At 47.2% G+C, this 18,687-nt stretch overlaps 1 protein-coding gene across 1 annotated transcript in view; it reads right to left on the bottom strand.

The window, feature by feature from the left end:
• Window positions 1–18,687, bottom strand: part of CPA4 (carboxypeptidase A4) — a 31,177-nt gene extending 12,490 nt beyond the window's left edge. Inside the window, exons 1-9 of the mRNA XM_007982915.3 lie at window positions 18,531–18,687; window positions 12,975–13,056; window positions 12,388–12,522; window positions 10,912–11,010; window positions 7,227–7,328; window positions 5,884–5,988; window positions 4,888–4,998; window positions 3,357–3,447; window positions 760–959 (exon numbers count right to left, since the gene is read on the bottom strand). Coding sequence (XP_007981106.1) covers window positions 760–959; window positions 3,357–3,447; window positions 4,888–4,998; window positions 5,884–5,988; window positions 7,227–7,328; window positions 10,912–11,010; window positions 12,388–12,522; window positions 12,975–13,056; window positions 18,531–18,598 — 993 coding nt within the window. The 5' untranslated portion in view covers window positions 18,599–18,687. The remainder of the gene's footprint in view (window positions 1–759; window positions 960–3,356; window positions 3,448–4,887; window positions 4,999–5,883; window positions 5,989–7,226; window positions 7,329–10,911; window positions 11,011–12,387; window positions 12,523–12,974; window positions 13,057–18,530) is intronic.

Below are 18,687 nucleotides of genomic sequence, written 5' to 3'. Positions count from 1 at the left end.
GGGGGGTCTAGGGCTACTCACTGACCCGCTAGGAATCTAGTAAAGGCACCATCTTCACCTATCCTGAGAAGGGGGACGTCACTCATACATGAGGGAAGACCAAGTATGTTCAAGGGAAAGCTCTCAAAGAGTTGGGTGTTGCAGAGTAGAGGAGGAGAAGGACCACCATAGGCGAATGGTCCCTGTGTAGAGTGCCTGCTCGAGAGGCCAGCTGGGAGTAGGGGAGCAGAATCAAGCCCACAATTTGCCATGAGCCTGGGAGGGGCTGCATCTGCCCAAGGTTTAAGGGCTGGCTGTGGCCCTGGGCAGCCACCTGCAGTCACCCTCCAGATGTCAGGCCTGCTCCTGATGGCCCACGTTCTGGACAAGACACAGAGCATCCCAGGCCGTGGCCTTCACCCTCCTTAAACTCTTCCTGCACTAGAGTGAGGAGCTCTCCCCATTGCTCACCCGGGTGCCACCCACAGTCCTTGGTAAGCAGCGGGTCCACAACACATGGCAGTCAGAAAAACAAGAGAGAAGGAAAGGCAGGGCAGGCATGGTTCAGGGAACTCATAGCAGACACAGAAATAAAGAGCACTGTCTTCCTGTCCCCAGGAGATGACAGCGTATCCCAAAAGGCAGGGAGAGAAGACTGGGCCTTCAATGAAACATGCCCAGGCTCCTGGACTCTCCCTATAAAGCTGCAGAGCTACCACCTTAGCAGCGCCAGGAGGGTCAGGCAGGCCCCAGGCTGGGTGGGAGGCAGCTGTGACTCACCAGCTCCTTGGCATCTGGGGCCTTTTTGGCTGAGTATCCATATGGATACATCAGCAGCTGCGAGTAGCTGTGCAGATCGATGAAGCACTTGAAATTCCCATGTTTTTGGATGAAATCTACCACCGATTTCACCTCCACTTCTGAATTGGCATGGGGTCCATGGTACACTTCGGAGCAAGGGTTGTCACTGGCTCCCTTTCCTGTTGGGGATAGCCCAAGAAGAAACATTAACTCATAATCCGGGAACACAGAAATGCAAGACATTCCACCTAGAGAGGGGCCAAAGGTATTGGGAATGGGCAGGCCACGGTGAGACGGCCCAGAGCACCTAGTCCACGGTGGGTGTGGACGGCAGACAAGGCACAGAAGAGGGAGGGTTGGGTGTTGGGTCTGCTACAGCTGAGGAGAAAAACTGTTGGAGTTGACCTTGCCTTGTACCAACAGCAGTTGTCATAAATAATTAATAGCACCCTTGAGAATGAGTTGTAATTAATAAGTAGTCTAGATAATTAATACGAATACCAATAAATAATGAAAATGACTCCATTTATTCTGGTGTCAACTTATTCTCTTGGTTCAGATCTTAAAGGCCAAGTGTGCCAGAAATAATCGATTATTGTGGCTAAAATCTCTTGATTATTTGACAGGTTTTTAGAAACACTGCCTTCTGTATTACTTCATAATGTGGTTCCCTTGGGTTTCTAGGGTGTGTGTGTGCACACGTGCGTGTGTGTGTGTGTATGAGTGTGACTGAAACCACCCCAGTGGTGGGAATATCTGACTTAACTTTGAAGCTCTGAGTTCCCACATTTGTATCAGTTCCTTTCCCACAGTCGTCATTTTCCCCCACTGGTTTGTGTGGTATTTCTATACAAGTAAAAGAAGTACATTAAAAACAAACCCTCAGGGCCGGGCACAGTGCCTCATGCCTATAATCCCAGCAATTTGAGAGGCTGTGGTGGAAGGATCACAAGCCCAGGAGTTCAAGACCAGCCTGGGCAACATGGCAAAACCCCACCTTCACAAAAAAATACAAAAATTAGCTGGGCATTGTGGCATGTGCCTATAGTCCCAGCTACTCGGGAGGCTGAGGTGGGAGGATCGTTTAAACCCAGGATGTCGAGGCTGCAGTGAGCCGTGATCATGCCACTGTACTCCAGCCTGGATGACAGAGCACGACCCTGTCTCAACAAAACAAAACAACCAACCAACCCCATCAGCACAGCCATGGAACAGTGGAAGGGAACTGTCTGGATTTGGAATTGGAAGGTGAGTTTAGATCAGAACTCTGATCACCCATGTTATCTTGAGATTGTCTCTGAGCTTCCGCCATCTCATTTCAGATCATAAAATTCACTCGCTAGGTAAGAAGAATAAATATGATAAATATGGGAAGGTACTTGGTACACAGTCAGCACTTTTGTGGAGGGTGGTTTTTAAACCGCTGGCACTCAGAGCCCAGGTCTCCTAATTCTCTTTCCCTTTCCATGACAGCCAGCTGCTAAGGTTCATATCTACACATCTAAGGGTACTGGAGTGGAATTTTCAAGCATGGTCTTGTCTATTGGGGTGACAGTGCTAATTCCTCTCTTCTGAGTTGCTGCCAGGAGTCCTTCCACCCGCTCAGAACTTGCCCAGGCAGGGCTGGTAGGGTCAGGGATAAGGAAGGTTCCCCGTTTTGTATGTCTTAGAAGAGGGCGTTTTTAAAATATTAGTGCGGATGACAATCTCAATGTAAGATGGTCTGTCCCACCATTCTCTCAGGAGGACAGACATTACTATCATTCCCTTTCAAAATTACAAAAATACATTTTAAAAACAACAAACAGGCCGGGTTCGACGGCTTATGCCTGTAATCCCAGCACTTTGGGAGGCTGAGACGGGCAGATGACCTGAGTTCAGGAGTTCAAGACCAACCTGGTCAAAATGGCAAAACCCTGTCTCTACTAAAAATACAAAAATTAGCTGGGCATGGTGGCATGCACCTGTAGTCCCAGCTACTCAGGAGACTGAGGCAGGAGAATCATTTGAACCTGGTAGACAGAGGTTGCAGTGAGAGTGAGCCAAGATCCTGCCACTGCACTCTAGTCAATGGAGCAAGACTCCGTCTCAAAAAAAAAAAAAAAAAAAAGGCTGGGATCGGTGGCTCATGGCTGTAATCCCAGCACTTTGGAAGGCTGAGGCAGGTGGATCATAAGGTCAGGAGATCAAAACCATCCTGGCCAACATGGTGAAATCCCATCTCTACTAAAAAAAAAATGCAAAACATAGCCAGGCATGGTGGCAGGCACCTATAGTCCCAGCTACTCAGGAGGCTAAGGCAGGAGAATCACTTGAACCAAGGAGGCGGAGGTTGCAGTGAGCCGAGATTGTGCCACTGCACTCCAGCCTGGGCAACAGAGCGAGACTCCGTCTCAAAACAACAACAGCAACAAACAAAACACTAAGTCAGAGCCTAAGGAGTGCTCCTCAGTTTCTCAGTGACGCAGCAATGGAACCAGAGTGGAAATGGGCTCTGTCCTGGCCAGCTCAGAGCACTGGTAGACCAAGCGAGCCCAGGGACAGCAGGATTTGAAAACTGTCTCTCCACCACCTACCTGCAAAACTAGCGTTCCAGTTTCTATTTGGGTCAGCACCAACACAGGAGCTTCCAGGATTTAGGGACCGCGTCTTCCTCCATAATCGGTTCTGAAAAAGCCACCAAGGAGGGGACAAACAACCCGAGGCAGATCAGATCACTGAAGAGGGCTAAGGTGGAGACGACACACAGGCAGGGCAGGCTGCTCGCAGTTCTGCCGTGAGGGCCCTGGGGCTCCGGTGTTCACTGAGCAGTCACCTCTCCTCCCGCAGAGAGAGGAGTATTTCCCCTTCTGGCTCTAAGAGAAGGACTTCTTCCAAATGTACTGATGAGACCTTTATGTGCTAGAACCAGTCAGAAACTACCTGAAACCACTGAATCATTTTTGGCTTTGGTAGAAGTGGGACAAATGGACACTATATGCCTCTTTGATAACAGACGTAACTGGAAGTGCACAGCCCGTTTCTTGCTTGCCTAAAAAATTCCCCTGAATCCAGTCAGGCTCTAGACCTGGCAATCTGTGAATAGGAAATACCGCAGATAAGGGAACAAACTAAATGGCATAACAAAGAAGCCATCAGCCAAATTCAGAATGTGAGACACAGTACAGGGCAAATTACTTGGCTTCTCCCCTAAATGAGTGAGACTTTTAAAAGGTGTGTGTGTGTGGGTGCTGTTGTAGAATGAAAGAGACTGCAGAGACACAGCACCACGTGCATGCGCAGACCTTGTTGGGTCCTCACTTGAACTAATTGACTCTTAAAAACACTTTTTTTTTTTTTTTTTTGGAGACGGAGTCTCGCTCTGTCGCCCAGGCTGGAGTGCAGTGGCTGCCATCTCGGCTCACTGCAAGCTCCGCCTCCCAGGTTCACACCATTCTCCTGCCTCAGCCTCCCGAGTAGCTGGGACTACAAGCGCCCACCACCATGCCTGGCTAACTGTTTTGTATTTTTAACAGAGACGGGGTTTCACCGTGTTAGCCAGGATGGTCTCGATCTACTGACCTCATGATCCGCCCACCTCAGCCTCCCAAAGTGCTGGGATTACAGGCGTGAGCCACCGTGCCCGGCCTCGACCTCCATTTTTAAGATAACTGGGGGTGGTGTTAGATGATATGAAAGAACTTCCATTATTCCTTTAAAAGTGATAGTAGCACCACGGGGTTTTTTAAGGTTTTTTTGTTTTTTTGTTTTTTGTTTTCCATCATCAGTTAGAGATGCATACTAAATTAGTTTAGGGTGAAATAACATAATGTGTTGAATTTGTTTTAAACACGTCAGGAAAAAAAATGTGTGGGAGGGTAAGAGATGAAAAGAAGACTGGTAAAATGTTGGTCATTGTTAAGACCCATGATAGGGAGTTCATTAGACTATTTTCTCTAAGAAAAAAATATCCCCTGGTGATTCTCAGCTCTGAGGATGACTAGAAGAAGAAATCCCAAGGAAGCTCATAAGGTGCACATTTGTGGTAATTCTCTCCAAGGTCAGACAATTAGTGGCAAAGCAAGGAATTCAACAGTCTCCAAGCCCAGCCCATTTGGGAATACTCACTTGAGTTTGAGTATACACATATCCATCAGGATTGGCCACAGGCAACAAGAAAATATCCATTTTTTCCAAGATGGAGGTGATAGCTGGATCCCTCTGGTAATCAGATACAATCTAAGCAGAGACAATATACTTGTCAGCTATCCCATAGCAGGATGGGTGATTAGGGCTGAACCATGTATCTTCTAAAGATGCCCAGCATCCAGCTAGAATGGATGCTCCTAGAACAGCATCTAACCTCAAGAGCCTCCCTGCCACCCTCAAAGGCTTTGCTCTCTGCAAAGCCCTCTGAGCCCTTCAAATCCTGGAGAGACACAGCTGCTTGGGGACATGGCTGCTAATGACATCAACTGCAGTGAGTCCTGGGGTACATGCTTTATTCCTTCCTTCCAGGAGGAGGGAGTCACACATCGTAATAGTTTTTAGGAATTTGAACCTCCAATGAAGAGGGAAGGAAGATGTGTCCTCCACATGCAACCCTCCTCTCCCAGCAGCCTTTCTTTCATTCTTTTTTTCTTTTTTTTTTTTTTTTTTAAGACAGGGTCTCGCTCTGTTGCCCAGGCTGGAGTGCAGTAGCATGATCTCAGCTCACCACAACCTCCACCTCCTGGGTTCAAGGGATTCTCCTGCCTCAGCCTCTTGAGTAGCTGCCCTCCCAGCAGCCTTTCTAGGAGATGGAGATGGCATGAGGTCCCCAAGGGCCTGTGGGGCCTCCACTGGGTGTTGCTCCACTCCCTTTCTGTGGGGTGGACTGTGCTCAGAGGCTCAGGCCCACCTCTGCTGCATATCAGCTTGCGCACCAGCAGGAACGCAATCGTTTGGCTGCAATGAGCTGACCAAGGGGCTTTGACCATTTGCTTCTCCACTCTGAAAAGGCCCCCAGCCGACTGGGTCTTAGCAGAGCACCCTCCCACCTCGTGCCCCAGGCCCAGCTACATGGCATGCTTCAGGGGCACCCCGGGCCCATCAGCATTCTTGGCTAATACCAGGCGACATGACCTTCCTTGCCGTCCAGATTGCAGTGGCCTGGGAGATCCACTCTCGGGAATGGATGCCTGCATTCAGCCAAATGGCCGGCCGCCGCGCGCCTTCCCCAGTGCTGAACTGCAGAAGGGAGAAAAGGCTCAAAAATGACCGCCTGCCCACATCTCTGCTCACTTCTCCTCTCTCCAGCTCTCTCCCATTCATTTAATTCATTTAAGATAATTCAGAGACCAAATGTTCCTAAGGGCACCATCTATTTATCGAGCTTATCCGTGACCAGGAAGCTTAATTGGTTGGCTGCGGGGCCAAGCTGCAGCTCCAGGCAGCCTGAACCTCTCCAGCATTCGGAGTAAGTGGGAGGGGGAAACAATCGTTACTGTGTTTTATGATGCTGGTGCCATTAGAGATAATGTTATGTCTCTTGAAAGACCTCAAATGGTATCCCAACAGCGAGAGACACAAGGGTACACAAACCAGGCTGTTTCGGTCGATAAGATAAATGAATTTGGTTTTAAACTAAGAAGAAGCGGGGCTCGCTATAGCTCTTTGTAAATGGCAGTCATGAATCCTGGCTCCTGCCTTTGCCATAGTGTTGGGCTCCCTTGGGTCAGAGCTTGGTGCTAATGAAGCCAGGGTCTCCATCAGATTGGCAAAATATTTAAATGTAATTATCCAGCTCCGCGGCAGGTCTCCTCTCCCACTGGTAATTTGCTTAGTGCCACAACCCTGAGTTCTTTGGGACTTACATGAAGCTGAGGGTTTGGCAAATTCTTAGCACCTTCAGTGTTCCATGGGTTATATGCCCAAATTCCTTCTTATTCATTCAGCTGGATTTTTATGTAATTTATGTCATTATCATAGTTCTTTACCTCTTTTGCCAATATAGTCTTGAATCTGTTAGAAATATTTGGAAATTAGGCTTTGTGCAGCCAAGGATCAGAGGCTGTGCTTAAAATTACACCAACCTTCGAATTCACTTCCTAGGTTGATTTTCCAATAAGTACCCCCTGCAAGCAGAATAGAAGTCAGGCCCATCCCAACTTGTCCTGCTATTTACAGAGGTGAGAATGAAAGTAAAAGACTCTGTCCTATCTGAGAGCTTTCTGGAATACTAATCGCCTCCCTCTGATCCTGTCTTTCAACCAAAACTTGGATGAGATGTGCTCCTTCTAACTCCCCCTACATTAGACAAAAGCAGGGGACTCTGTCAGACCAAATTCCAGCCCAGGTACAACGTGTCCTGATCTCGCTTTCCTCCCTGAAGTCAAGGAGTTCAAAAAGCTGCCCTTTTCAGAGGTCTGAGGCTGGGTCCTGGACATGAGGACCCAGGAGACCCTTCCAAATGCATTTGTCCTCACCTTCAGTACATACATCGGCCGGTTTTCAAATGAATGTCCGATCTTCACCCTCCTCGCCAGGTCAGGAAAGTCTGCGGCAATGTTGTCCATCTCGTGGTAAATCTGAAGCATGAAAGAGTGAACCCAGGGACATTTTAAAAATCTGCTCAGCTCTGGCTGGGTATCTGTGATTTACTTTGTTGGTCTTAATTATCTCTTCCGGGACACTAATCTTGGAGTTGACCATATTATCAGCATGGAAATGCTGATTATGAGAACTGCCTGAATAGTCCTTTTCTGCAGTTTTCTAGAGAGTAGCACACTTTATTTGTTCACAAAATTGTAGTCCACTAAACTAGAGAGGCTTTTGCAATATTGCTCTAACACTGTGTCCTTTGTCACTGTACTAGACTGGACAGTCAAAGACAAGGGGCCAGGCGCAGTGACTCATGCCTGTGATCCCAGCACTTTGAGAGACTGAGGCAGCAGGATTGCTTGAGGCCAGGAGTTTGAGACAGCCTGGGCAACATAGTGAGACGCCATCTCTGTAAGAAACATTGAAAAATAAAAATAGTTCATAAAAAATACGGAAGAGGAAAGAAATTTAAAAATTTAAGAATAAGATTCTTAAAAAAAGAAAGAAATTTAAAAATTTAAGAATAATAATAAAATAAAATAAAAACAAGCCAGGTGCAGTGGCTCATGCCTATAATCCCAGTACTTTGGGAGACCAAGGTGGGAGAATTACTTAAGCCCAGGAGTTCGAGAGCAGCCTGGGCAAAGTAAGGAGACCCCCCAGCTCTACAAATAATGAAAAAAAAAAATAGCCAGCTGTGGTGGCGTGTGTCTGTGGTTCCAGCTACTCGGGAAGCTGAGGTGGGAGATTCATTCAAGTCTGGGAGGTTTAGGCTACAGTGAGCTGTGAATGCACCACTGCACTCCAGCCGGGGCAACGAGTGAGGCCCTGTCTGAAAAATAAAAAATAAAAAGAAAGAGCTCCAAAGCCCTTAAACCAGTACTCTCTAAAATTCTGTGATCACTTTCTCTACTCAAAAATAATAAAAAATTAGCACGCACCGTATATATGTACACACACACACACAATGATACAAATATACTGTGCGCATTATTAAACAATTGAAATGGTTGTGTTAATGATAAACATAAACATATGTAGAAATAGAAATAGAAGTTGTAATCGTTTCTTCCTTCATCCCTGTGGACTATCTTGCTTATACCCTGTGGATACATGTGTGCCGCTTTGGAGATAATTTATCTAAAGGCTTTGAGAGTGCAAGTGAAGAAAGGCAAATAAATGGCTAAGAATACCCTTATTTGCTTTCGGGAAAAAAGTTCAATTTAAATAGAATTTATCCATCTTAGTTTTCAAACCCCTTGAGGGCCAAAAGAAAATAAACAAATGTATTTGTTTCGGCCTTAAGACTGGAAGAAGGAACTATACAGAAGAGGAAAATGTGTAATTAATATAGAACAAAGTCAAGCTTAAAGGGTTTATCAGACTTGCTGTCGATATGGTAGACTGAGCAGAAGCAGGAAACCACCTCCAAATACATAGGCAAACCAGGTAAAATACAAGGAAAATGATTCACAGCCAAGTTAAAAAGCTAAACAAGAGGAAATTGTAGGTGCCAGAAACAAAGAAGGAACTAACTAGGAGGGTAGAGGGTGGCAGACGATGCCACAGAACACCATCTCTGCCTTGGGTGCTACAGGCTTAGGCAAACCTGGGCTAGGAGGGGAGCCATAGGACCCAGCATGGCACAAGGAGCTGGAAACTGAGAGCTAGGAATGGGCAATTTGGGTCACAAAAAGGGCCTACAAATTCTACCCACTCTACCCACTGACCCTAGAGAGTGGAGGAAAAGCAAGGATAGCTGCCTTGAGCCTTGGGAGACACTCACTGCTTGGGCCACACTCACTGCTTTCAAAACACCAAGCTGTGTCCAGGTGTGGGGTGCAAATTCACACTGTCCACCACTGCCACAACACAGACAATGGCTTTGGAACCAGAAACTCTGGCAGAGACCAACATGAAATTCCCACTAGGGACCTAAGAAAGCCTAAGTGGTTATATGAGCCAGTATGAGCCTTTTTTTTTTTTTTTTTTTTTTTTTTTTTTTGAGACGGACTCTGGCTCCGTCGACCAGGCTGGAGTGCAGTGGTGTGATTTTGGCTCATTGCAACCTCCACCTCCCAGTTTCAAGTGATTCTCCTGCCTCAGCTTCCCAAGTAGCTGGGACTACAAGTGCCTGCCACCATGCCTGGCTAATTTTTGTATTTTTTTAGTTGAGACAGGGTTTCACCATGTTAGCCAGGCAGGCTGGTCCTGAACTACTGACCTCAAGTGATCTGCCCACCTCGGCCTCCCAAAGTGCTGGGATTACAGGTGTGAGCCACCTTGCCCAGCCTAGAATACGAGTTCTTAAAAGCTGTTTTTAGGAAGAACTGCATGTGACTGAGCTAGGATGGTGGTGGCACAGTTATCCACAGCAGAGAGCTTCACAGTGAGGACAAGATTGCTGTAAAGGGCGCCTCAAACCAGAGAAACCAGAGGTGAGCACGTGAGAGATGGTGAGGCTCCAGCAGCCGGCAGGTGAGGCGATGGCCCCTCCAGGGTCTTGGGTGACATTTGCAACTGTTTAGCTCAGTTGGCGAGGGCCCCATGTTCATGAGGCTTATGTCACGAGCTTGATCCCTGTGTGGGCTCTGAGCTCTGCTTTCGTCCATGGCCTGAGACTGAACTCCTAACTTTATCCAGCTGTTTTGCAGATGTATGTCACTGGTCTCAAGAGGGATCAAGGGTCAGAGCCGTTGGAAGTGTATGCAATAAACAAAGCAACCGACAAGCATGGGAAAGAAGTGGAAATAGTCAACCTTTGAAATCCTCCCTCATGAAGAGAAACAACTTGAAGTACACGCCTTGTGAAATGCATGCCAACAGCACCATGTCTGTATATCAAGAACAACATGTATTAAGGTACACCAGAGGGAACACTAATTTAGATGTGGGGGAGTGTTCCTGAGCTAGTTGTCTGCAGATGAATGGAGACACTGAGGGCTGTAAGAGAACTGTACCGCATTCATGGTACAGTTCTATTCTACAGCCTCTCTTGATTTCTCAAGTTCCAGTATCCCAGGAAATTTTTCTACTTCAAGTTTTTCATTTGAAGGTTTGGCTTACCTTGAAAGTCAGCCATCTGTATCAAGTGGTTCCTAACTAAACACAGCACCAAAATGCATGATGGAACAACTATATACATTATAAGTAGTCATGATAAATGAGTGGAAATACTTGGTTAACCTTGGAAATCGCCGCTTGTCTACTTGCCTGGAATAAGTAACATTTTATTTTGAGTGAGTAAAATAGAGGGGTTATGGTAGGGTAGAAGAAGTTTGAATTACAAGGACTAGAAATGATTGCAATTATTTTCATGGTGTTCTGAAGGAGTTGCTTAAGGAAAGAAGGATGGTTGAGGGAGGAAATAGCCAGGCTGTATTTCATGACACTCAGGTGCTGGTAGGAGTTAAGCAATCCAAGAATTAGACAGGAATTGAAGTGTACACATCTTAGCCTCTCAGTGAGTGGATACTGTGCTGAAGACTAATGTCTCCTGGAAGTAAGGAGAGAGGTTACAAAATTAAGGAGGCAGAGAACCTTGATCTTAACCCACTCTGAAACACTTACAGCTTTCAGGGAATGGTAAGCCCCGTAGTTGAAGTTATTACTGCGCCGTTCTTGCCCTTCATTCTGTTGCATTTCTTCATCTTCATTGTCTAAAAGGGCCTAAAAACACACAGCAATGCTGTGAAGTGATCCACTGCAGACGCAGGTTTTACGTTTTTTCTGCCATATCTTGGCATATGGGTCAGCCAAGATGGCGGCCCCTTCAGCCCATCAAGCAGCACAAATGTCAAGATTTAAAAGGGGGTCAGATTTCTTTCATATCTTTATAAAATTTTACTTCTTGGCTGGGCGCAGTGGCTCACGCCTATAATCCCAGCACTTTGGGAGGCCGAGGCAGGCAGATCACAAGGTCAGCAGATCGAGACCATCCTGGCCAACATGGTGAGACCCTGTCTCTACTAAAAATACAAAAATTAGCTGGGCGTGGTGGCGCATGCCTGTAATCCCAGCTACTCGTGAGGCTGAGGCAGGAGAATTGCTTAAACCAGCGAGTTGGAGGTTGCAGTGAGCCAAGACTGCACACTATACTCCAGCCTGGTGAAAGAGAGAGACTCCGTCTCAGGAAAAAAAAAAAAAATTTACTTTTTGGTGTCCAATTTACATGGCCTCATTCAAAATCCACTTACTCCCTGGAAGCAACATATGCGCTCTTTGGCTGTTCTATAGTATGAACTCTCTAGACATGAGCCCGCATCTGGTATCCAGTGCCTCTGAAATACACTGCTTGGGAAACCATTCAGAAACAAAGAAATTCTTATAACCACTCATACTTTGAAGGTTCCTGGCAGATGTCTGTGACATGTGAGGATGATTAATAAGCTCATAGCTGCTAACTCCATCAGGAAACTCCCGGGCCAGATCACCAATTAGTCCATAACCCACCTCAGTGAAGGAGAGAGCATGAGCCAGATACAGGTCGTGAGGCCAGAGGATGGCGTTCCCTCTGCTGGGAATATCCATGACATTCTCCCTGTCTCCAAGGGTGCCTCTGTGGCGGGTCCCCCACACCCTCCCCCTGCTCTGCTCTTGCCACTTGACTTCAAAGAAGAAAAGAAAGAGGGACTTATGGCTTAATGGCAGATCTAGGATATGCCAGGCACTGTTAGACATTTTACATACATTTAATCCTTCTCAACAAATCACATGACAAAGGTCTCACTATCACCATTTTACTGATGAAGAAACGGAGGCTCAGCAGGTTAATAACTTGTCCAAAGACATAGCACACAGCACTAGTAGTTAGCAAAATCAGGATTTGGATCCAAATCTGTGTGGTTCCCTGGCCTATTTATGCCCTTTCTACTACAAAATGTTGTTCCTCTAACAAGTCACTGCACTTTACTTCCATTTGCCTCCATTTCCTCATCCATAAAATAGAAAAGGATAAAACCAGAACTTGCAAATCACTACGGTCTACTCTGGACTGGCTGCCTGGTCCTATGCGAGACCAGGAGGCAGGGGGCATAGTCTACCTACCTGCAGGTCCTCAATTGCCACTGCGTACTCTAAGCCCTGGGATCTCAGGAAGGATTTAACTGCCTGCAGACTGACAGATGGGACCAGGACATCCACAGGCCGATTGAAGGTGGAGAGAGATTTCCAGACATCGAGCTGAAGGGAACAGAAATGAAACCAGGTTAAAGGACAGTTCAGGTAAAATGTACAATGAGCTCATTCTTCTAGAACACTGCCAAAAGCCAGGGTGATCCCTGAGAGGTTGGGCTCTGCCCAAGGTCAGAGTTTGCCCGTTTCACAATTGTGTCTGGTCAGACCCGCCCAACAAGCAGTATCTGGCAGAGACCGAGCATCATAAGCGGATGGCAGCTAGAAGGATGGGGCATATACTGTTCAAGCATCTCCTCTCCCAGGACACCACAGATGTGATGTCAACTACAGTGCTCCCTTTCTCCCATTGGCCCCCTCAATTGTGTAAATGGCCTGTGGACTCACACGGGATTATATTCAGAGACTCCTCGGAAATAAAAATAATAATACCAGTAGAGCAAGAGTCTTCTCCTACCAAAGTTAGAAAACACTCAGGAGAGCTAAAAAGAAGCAGATACCTTCAAGTTGTTTGAATTCACTAGTTGACTCAATTTGCTGATCTCGTCTCCATTTCTGACATTAATCCTAAAAACTTGGTCCCTGGGGAAGAAGAAAAAAGAGAAAAAGAGCAAAAGATAATGATGAGCTTTCAGCTGGCAAAGAAACCCCAAGCCTCCTATCCCAGACGCAACCAGGCCGAAAGAAAGGAAATGGTCTAGTCTTTGGTTTTAATGTATGGCCATTAAAAATGAGGCTACATGGCAACTATGAAAAAGTGCTTATGGCATAACTTTAAGGGAAATATTAAGTGAAAGAGCAGGACACAAAATTGTATGTATGCCATGATTATAAGTATGGAAAAAGCAGATGCATTGGAAGAAAAACAGACAGCGGAAATATACCAAATGCTGACAGCCCTTATGTTCGGGTCGTGGGATTATGGATGACTTACTTTTTTCCCCCTTGTATCTGTTTTCTGTAATGTGGTCATATTACTTTATAATGAAAAACATATATTTTACAGGAAGGAATGTGCCTGAGTTACACGCAAAGCTAACTCAAGACATAAAGAAGCACTTCTTCACTGTCAGGGCTGAGGACGGAAACCCTGGCGGCACCTCCGTGCTGGAAAGAAAACAGCATCTCCATGCTGGGAGGGTGAGCTGTGCCCTCTTAAAACACAGGCGAGGCTGGTGCTCGCTCAGTCCTTTCCAGCTCCAGAACCCCATACAAAGGCTCGTTTGGGTGGAAACTGACTATGGCCCATGGTGCTGAGGCTGGATTTGGGATCCACTCCTCCCCACGGGGAGAGAGGGTACCCTTAAAGGACACAGACGGGGCCGGTCAGTCTCAGTCCCCTTTGTTGTTTGTCCTGAGCTTGCTTCATATACGTGATTTAGCTTCCGCAGCGGCGGCAGGGGTAGCGGGCCCCCAAGGTCCTGTGTGTGGGTGGGAGAAAGCGGGGCCTGAAAAGCTGCCTTTGTGCTCTCAGCTGGCTGGGGGAGACAGGGGAGCCATTAGGCTGTTGCTAGGTGACGGCCCCAATGAATCCGCACTCGATGCTGTCACTGCGTCATCCCTTTGACACAAGTGAATGCAAAGAGAGCCGCCGTGACTCACGGACCTGTTGAGAGTGAATGGCTGTCACAGGGAGCTGGGTGCGCAGCCTCACGGGGCAGCTCCTCAGCCGAAAACCGGTTTCATCCAGATGGCCCTTCAAGGTTTTGCTGGGTTCTGGAAGGTTCTAGGGGCTCTCCAGTGGGTCTAGGCCAGCCTCAAGGAGTCAAGGTCCACTGCAGAGCCGTTCCTGCTGCAGGTGGCTGGCCAGGAGGAGATGCCAGTGCCGAGGGTTCCCTTTCTCCTAACCCACCTGGTCCCGCCACAGGGTCCTGGAGGAGAGCAGGTAACTGCACCCTGTGGGCACTGCTGAGGGCCCTGAAGAGATACCACTGGGTGGGCAGGTCTCAGTCTGAACCCTACAGGCTTGCCAAGAGTTGAACCTGCTGCCCTGGGAAGATGAGGCATCAAACCTGATCTTTCCCCGACCTCGGCAAGCACCCTTGAAAAAAAGGCACCGATGTAAGACAGAATGGAGCCAGGCACCGTGGCTCACACTTGTGATCCCAGTGCTACAGGAAACCAAGGTGAGAGGATTGCTTGAGGCCAGGAGGTCAATATCCTCCTGCACAAAATAGTGAGACTTTGTCTCCACAAAAAAATGAAAAACTGTTAGCTGGGCGTGGTGGTTCACAGCTGTAGGCCAGCCACTCAGGAGGCTAAGGCAGGAGGATCACTGGAGCCCAGCAGTTCAAGGCTGCAGTGAGCTATGATCACACCCCTGCACTCTAGCCTGGGCAATAGAGCAAGACCCCCATCTCAAAAAATTAAAATTAAAAATAAATTTTAAAAACAGAAAGGAAATCTTTACTCCTGGATGGGGACAAGGGCCCGTCTGCAGAACTCATACTCTATCACAACCTACCGCCAACACTCCAAAAAGGGGGAATCTTTAAAATGGCAATTCTATACTCGGGAGACTGAGGCAGGAGGATTGCTTGAGCCCAGGAGTTCAAAGCTGCAGTGAGCTATGATTGCATCACCGCACTCCAGTCTGGCTGACAGAACAACACCCTGTCTCAAAAAAAAAAAAAAAAAAAAAATATGGGGTTTCTAGAAAGATCTTGTGTGGTGACATATTTATTAGCACAGGCATGTGTAAAATACAGCACTGGCTACAGCAATCACAAAGAGGAAAGGGAGGAAGAAGGAACAGGAGGAGAAAACAAAGGAGGACATAAGAATAAGAAGCTCTTTGAGTATGAAAATCATGTTATGCATTCACCCAACACATGCATTTTAGTTTTTCCAAAGTGGTGACTTCACAACAAAACTTGTGCACATTCCTGGGCACAGTCCAGGACAATGGGACACCGTGTCTCTGCCTGGCCCTGAGGATGATTAAATCCGCAAACCCATTTCATCCTGCTCTAATCAGCCAAGCTACAGAGGTCAAAGAAATACTGTAGCATGCAAAGCAGCAGGGCAGAAGAGCAGGTGCAGAGTGGAGGCCATTTCATCTGTCTCTTCTTCACCTCTCCCTTCCACCCCACCTCGGACCCAGCCCAAACTCACTATGTACTTTTGTATGCTTTTGTACACGCTGTTCCCACTGCCTGCAATCCATCCTTTTTCTCATCTGTCAGGCCCATCTAGTCCCATCTAATCTTTAGGACCGACTCATATGACCCATGAAGCTTTTCCTGACCAGAGGAGGCAAAGTCTTAACAGTCTTCAGATAGTGCTGAACATTGGCAGTGGTGGGAGTGTGTAGCAATATCCTTTTTTTTTTTTTTTTTTTTTTCCCAGACAAAGTTTTTGCTCTTGTTGCCCAGGCTGGAGTGCAATGGCATGATCTCAGCTCACTGCAATCTCCACCTCCTGGGTTCAAGTGATTCTCCGAGTACCTGGGATTACAGGCATGCACCTCCACACCTGGCTAATTTTGTATTTTTAACAGAGATGGGGTTTCTCCATGTTGGTCAGGCTGGTCTCAAACTTTCGACCTCAGGTGATCCACCTGCCTCGGCCTCCCAAAGTGCTAGGATTACAGGCGTGAGCCACCGCACCCGACGGTAGCATTATCCTTGTGAACAGAAGCACAGCAACACCCGAAAGCAGGGAGGACGCTGAGGGGTGCCATGTGAAGAACAGCCTTTTTCTTGCCCTCACTGTCCTTGTCTGTATTTGGAAAATACGCTTGTCAGTTCATGAGACTCAAGATGGTGGAGCACATCCTATCTCTACTATCTGGATATTCACTCAAAGACTTGAGCTCTTTCTGAAGATGGAAGATTGGCCTAGGAGTCGGATGTGTTGGGATTTACAGGCGGCCATGTCTGCCCCTCCTGCTCCACACAGGTGTTCTCGCAGCTCCTCTTAACTCGATCCTCTCCAATAGCCAGGGCGTCCGGCTGCTGCCAGTGCAATGGCTGGCACCCCTGCTCCCTCACCCTCACAGGCGTCTGTGCTTTGGACAGTCAATCCCCACTTTGGTGACTGAGCATCTATCCCTCCCCTTTCACCATGCTGGCAACCAAGTGGCCCATTCTTTGTGCCTTTCTCATCTGCCTCCCTAGCCAGGCTTAGCAGCCACCACAAATAATATTAAGAGATGGTTTCACAGAACCCTTAGATGCCTGCCAACTACTGCTGATGCTATAACAAGCTCTGCAAATGGTTCCTGTTCTCTGCCTGCCCGGTTCCTTTAGGCATCCTGGCGATTGTCCCATCCAGAAGATCTCTGAAGACCAGGGCAGAAGACTCCAGTAAAGCAAGAGAGACTGGGGAGATAGGTGAGGCAGATAGAAGGAAGGGGAAGGGGTGGTGGGTGGTGGAGAGAACCATCATCCTCATCTTCAGCAGCCAATCCAGAGCCTGGTTTCCCAACCACTCAAGTGCTCAGAGGCCAGCTTCTCCTTGCTCTAAATGTTCCCTTTGCTCTAAAAGCTGGGTGTCCGGGACATCTCTAGAGAGCCCAGGAAGAATTCCACTACCTTTGCTAGGTTTCCTACTGTGGCGTGAGAACAGATTTGGGGATGAGAATGACACTATCAGTTAAAACCATCTGCAGTCAGCTCAGGCACACAGCTTTTTCTGTGCAAAATTCCTGCAGAGAGCATTTTAGGGCCTGGCCCAGCTGTCACAGCCCAGGTGCCCACCGCATTGCAAGAGAGGTCTGTATCTTGTGAAATAGAGATCTTTCAGCCACATGAATAGCTGCAGTGGGAGCCTGACTGTTCCATGTGTCAGCCCACACGGCAGTAAGTCTAGTCACTACACACCTACTGCTGAGCCACCTGTGGGAAAATCATCCCTGGCCACCTGCTACGCCTAACCCCTCTGAGCTGTTTGGCAATAGAGACACAGGTGTGAACAGAAGACATCATCATAAAAATTAGTCAATCTCATATAAGTAATTACCTCAGAAAACAACCCCAAAGTCTCATTAACCAGATAGTAAAATAGAAAGTAAACTAAGAGATAGATCCAAGAGATACAGGATTTTATTTGGAGACGAACTTGTGTTACAGCAAAAAGAGTTTTACGTTCAGAGTTCCAGCTCCCCTGCTTCCCAACTAAGTGGCCTTGGGCGTGTTCCTTAACATTTCCAAGGCTGAATTTTTTTTCATGCTTAAATGGAAGAAAATAACACCCCTGCCTGGCAAAGTTGTTGCGTGATCCAAAAGATAATGTACATGAAAGCTCTTTGCAAATGGCATAGTATTATGCAGTAATGAGTTATTGTAATTCAGTCTTCTAACAGGGCACCATGGTATCCCTTTTATCTCTCCTACCACCTGAATGTCCTCTCCCCTGCAAACCTCAAAGCATTCTGCGTGAAGCGTGTTGAGCATGTGTGTGTGTGTGCGTGTGCACACACACACGGGGTACAAGCATGTGTCTCTGCATGTCATTTCATAGCTGTGTCTAGGCAAGACCTGTGAAATCTCCACGTCCCAGAAGCCAATGAGAAAGCACCAGCTCAGAAGTGGGTATAGCTCAGGGGTAGAGCATTGAACTACAGATCAAGAGAAAGCACCAGCTCTGCAAAGCCTTCGCCATTAACAAAGAAGTGAAACCAACAAGCTTGAGACCCAGGGTTTCCCTTTAAGCATGGCGGAAATTGGAAACAAACCATTTCTGGTAACCAGTAACTCTTAGTAATTAATAACGTAGCTCTTAGTAACCAGTAACTCTTAGTAATTAATAAGGTAGGAGTAAGAAAGCAGATGCCTGGAACTGACCTTATAAATAAGAACTAGGCAGAAAAAGAACTGGCAGGAGATGAGGGAGCTGGGGAGAGACTGCAGCGATCATCTAGTCCTGATTTCACAGATGAAATTGGGTCTCAGAGAAGAGAGTGGACTTGCCCAGGATGACACAGGGACAAAGCTGGAACAAGAGCCCAGGCCTCCTTCCTCCATGTGAGCTATGATCAGCCATTCATTTTCAGTTCCATTTGGCTCCCATATTTCTGAAATAACCAAAGAAGAAGAAGTCCAAAAGGAACTTACCCAAAAAATTTTTCTCGGTCACAGATGCTGGACCCAATGAGGGCCCCAATGAACAGTGTCCACCTCATGTTCCCGGGGAGTCAGTCATACAGTGGCTGAGTCAAGCTGTATTTATAAAGCGTCTGAGAGTGACTCAAGTCCTCAAAAATGCTAATGC

Source organism: Chlorocebus sabaeus, chromosome 21, assembly GCF_047675955.1.
Source record: "Chlorocebus sabaeus isolate Y175 chromosome 21, mChlSab1.0.hap1, whole genome shotgun sequence".
NCBI classification, from domain to species: Eukaryota; Metazoa; Chordata; class Mammalia; order Primates; family Cercopithecidae; genus Chlorocebus; species Chlorocebus sabaeus.
The sequence above is the reverse complement of the archived record's forward strand: the minus strand, read 5'-3'. Positions and strand labels throughout refer to the sequence as shown.